Here is a 3,952-nt window from a genome sequence, read left to right as displayed (position 1 = left end):
TCTGAGTTCATGAAAGTCTTCTTTGTCTACTGTTTCATGTCATGGATATTGGGTAATCACAGACTGTCACCAAAAATAAATAATTCTATGTGATGAAAGAGAAACGCTGAGTTTAGTTGTGTAAAGTTTCATGTTAGTATGAATCTAAGACTAATATCCCCAGGGCCTCCATCTACATTCGTGTCCATAGAAGAGGGTGCTATATCACTATATCATAGGAGCTCATGGCCATCAACTTCAGACACCCTAATTCCAAAAATGGGAGCAACTCAATCAGTATTGTTTTCAGCCAACTGTTTTGTAGTCCATCTTTAATCATACACCACAGAATCTAATGCATCAGGACACACTATGGAAGCTTGATAAGTAACCAAGTATGGATTTTTATATTATACATAATATTACACAGATTTTTAAAAAATAATTTTAGTACCAATGCTCCCTCCCTCCTTACACACTGTGAGACTCACATGATTAATGGTAGGAGCTTTTAGATTTGTAAGACACCAGTCTTTTTTTTTCTGTTTTTTTCTGAAGACACCAGTCTTTATGTGTACAATCTGAATGAACAGCAGTCAATGTCATGAGGGTAAAATCTGGACTCATTGTAGCTGTCATAAAGCAAACTAAAATGTTTAGCAAAATGAAGAGCACACGACAGCTTGTTATACACTGACTGGGGCAGTTACACAACTATCATGACCTTGACAGTGAGATTGGCACTTTTTCAACCTACACATTCTCTCTTTCTGTGTTAGCAGTTGACAGAGGAGAGGTATGTTTATCATAAATAAATTAACATTTTATAGCTGAAAATAGATGAATAAAATACACATTTGTTGAAAAGTAAGAGGAAAGTGCATATTGCTTAAGTACATATTTAATTTTCAGTAATATTCTTGGCTTAATGCTAACTTGTTGAAAATAAATAACTTCAGTTATCAAATGCCATGAGTTCCTATGTAACCAGTTAATTAGTGATGAACATTATTGAGAGATAGTCTCCAGGGTCAGATTAGACTGGCCCAGAACTTGCTATGTATCCCATGCTAGCTCTAACTCATGATGTTCCTGCTTCTGTCTCCCTAGTTCTGTTATTAGAGGTGTGAATGTTGACTCTTTGCCAAGGCATTTTATTTATTCCTTTGTTTTTCTCTTTCTTACTCTTTATAAATAATACCGAGTTTATAATTTACTTTTTATATATACATTCAGAGGCCACTAACCAGGAGATCAGCAGTTTCTGTGACTTCTGTTATTGATATTGATTTTCATTCATACTCAATCATTTTTGCCCCTTTGGATGGCAATAATCTGATTTTGAGGTTCATTGGTCTCTGTAAAAGTGTTACTTGGATTAGAATGAATGTGCCCCTTTCTGGGAAGGTCCTTTTCTGTTTACTATGACAGCAAGACCATCGTAACACAGTTGCAATAAGGCTAAATTCTAGATTATTGTAAAATATGAATTTCTGGATTAAACACTTTTGACAGTGTTGGTCTACATTCATGATTTCTTTATGAAACCATGTTTCTTTCATTCTCCCATTTAGAGCCTTCTTTCCAATTCCTGAAATTGTAGAGAGGATGTGTGTTAGTGTCTGTTGGGTTTACCTCTGCATCAAGATTAAAGTTCCTCTGATATCAGTTTTAAATGTTCCCAGGATTTCTACAGAGTGAATATGGTTTCTTGTTTCCACTCTGCTCCATGTTTGGTCCAGAAACTGGATTCTAAATGTCTGAGACACTATTCATCATCCTTAGTATAAGAGTCACTTTGGAGATTGGAGATATTGAAAAAATTAGCATCAATTCTCTCATTATTTTTGGATTTCCTCTTTTCTTCCTTCCACTTTTCTTTGCTTTAATGCATGTTTTCTTACTATACATTACCTAATTTGAGGCTGCAAAATTTCATTTCCCCAGGAATTTCAATCTGAGATAGCTCTCTTATATTTCTGAAATATCACCTGATTTAAATTGTCTTGCATTAGAGAAATAGCTTGTATTAGAGAACCTAGTAAGCCAGTATCTTTCACTGATAACAGTTACAGTTTGTGATGCTGTATTTGCCTGTTAATTGACACCAGTCACTCTCACACAACTGCCCAGGCATTTGTGTTTGCTGACTGATTTGCATTGGCACCTCCAACTCAGCCCAGCTTCTTGGAGTTTATAAACCAGGCCTTGATAGTGAGAACAAAGCAGACAGGCAGGGGGAGCAAGATGGTGTCACAGACCAAGGTTCTCATGTTCTTGATGCTCTGGGTATCTGGTGAGAAATTTCAAATTATTAAGATATTTTCAGTCACTACTTTGTATCAAAGAAATACATAATTTGTGTTAGAGTGTAATATTTTTATGCAATAATACTGTGACAATATGGCATTACAAGGACATTAAATGACAAAATTCATCTAAATTAAATTTTTTGAGTTTTTTGTTAAACATGATCATTGCTGTTCCTGACTGCAGGTGCCTGTGCAGATGTCAGGATGACCCAGTCTCCAACCTCTTTGGCTATGTCAGCAGGAGACAAGGTCACCATCAGTTGCAAGTCCAGTGAGAGTCTTTCATTTAGTAGCTATAACCTCTTGGCCTGGTACCAGCAGAAACCAGGACAGCCTCCTAAACTCCTGATCTACTATGCATCTACTCGACACACTGGGGTCCCTGATCGCTTCATAGGCAGTGGATCTGGGACAGATTTCACTCTCACCATCAGCAGTGTCCAGGCTGAAGACATGGGGGATTATTACTGTATGCAGTTTTATGTTAATCCTCCCACAGTGCTTCAGCCTCCAACAAAAACCTCCTCTCAGAGTCTCACCAGCTGCTTGTACCACACACAGGCCTGGACCTACGCACTTCCTCCTCCTGCCTGAGACCCCAAACACTCACAAAATACTCATGAAAATGTTTGTGGAGCCCAGCAAAATGATGGTTTAATGTCTGTTATATCTTTTGGTAAGAAAATCATTTAAGCTGAGCGTTGGTGGCACATGCCTTTAATCCCAGCACTCGGGAGGCAGAGGCAAGTGGATCACTGTGAGTTCGAGATCAGCCTGGTCTACCGAGTGAGTTCCAGGACAGCCTCCAAAGCCACAGGGAAACCATGTCTCGAAAAACCAAAAAAAGAAAAAAAGAAATAAAGAAAATCATTTATACAAAAGTGCAAAGGAGAACTCAATATTATCCTTCTATTCATTCTGTAACACATTACCACAAACTCTATTGTTTGAAAATGAGGAATTTCTCTTTTTACAATTCTGGACTTCTGGTGTCCAACATAAGTCTCTGTGGTCTGAAGTGATGATAATGGTAAAGTGTATTTTTGTTATGAAGCTCTAGGAAAGAGTGCTTCCTGCTTTCTAGATGCGGGAGTTCTTTTTACTTATACTATTGCCCATTTCTTCTGATTTTCTTTTCCTTTCCATATGTTCTTTTAACTTTAATTATACTCTAGATAATAGCCTGCATGCATGTATATGCATGTGCACATGTGATGTGTCATATTCTTGGAGGCCAGAGGAAACTTGAACTTGTATGTCTCATTTTTATTTGAGATCTGGGGATTAAACTCTCATGTGCCATCATGTTTGGTGGAAAGTGTCTTTGTCATCTGACCTTAAGTGCATGTTGATACAAGTGATAAATAGCCCTCAGTTATGACTGGCTGCTTGGAAATCTTCAAACTCATCCTCTCACACAGAATCAGAGAATGTTCACCTAAGAGGCCTCCCTGAAAGATGCAGCATGTATGGACTCTGAACACCTTAATCAGGGCAGGTTTTGTAAATGGCAGTCAATCTGTGAAGATTTCCAATACACTGAATGTAGTAATAAACTCCCACATAATCAGGAACCACCCTGATATTTGTCTCTGGTCCACTGCCACTGACAGAACTCTCTTCCAACTTCATCTTCTAACACAGACTCAGAGAATCTGCAC

At 37.9% G+C, this 3,952-nt stretch overlaps 1 gene segment (V, D, J or C); it reads left to right on the top strand.

Annotated features, from left to right (window-relative positions):
- Nucleotides 1–2,128: 2,128 nt before the first annotated feature.
- LOC101839741 lies at nucleotides 2,129–2,885 on the top strand. The segment is given in 2 exon segments: nucleotides 2,129–2,275; nucleotides 2,476–2,885. Coding segments are annotated over 2 exon segments (459 nt in total).
- The last annotated feature ends 1,067 nt before the right edge of the window (nucleotides 2,886–3,952 follow it).

This window comes from Mesocricetus auratus, unplaced genomic scaffold (assembly GCF_017639785.1).
Source record: "Mesocricetus auratus isolate SY011 unplaced genomic scaffold, BCM_Maur_2.0 Super-Scaffold_100676, whole genome shotgun sequence".
Lineage (NCBI taxonomy): Eukaryota > Metazoa > Chordata > Mammalia > Rodentia > Cricetidae > Mesocricetus > Mesocricetus auratus.
The sequence above is the reverse complement of the archived record's forward strand: the minus strand, read 5'-3'. Positions and strand labels throughout refer to the sequence as shown.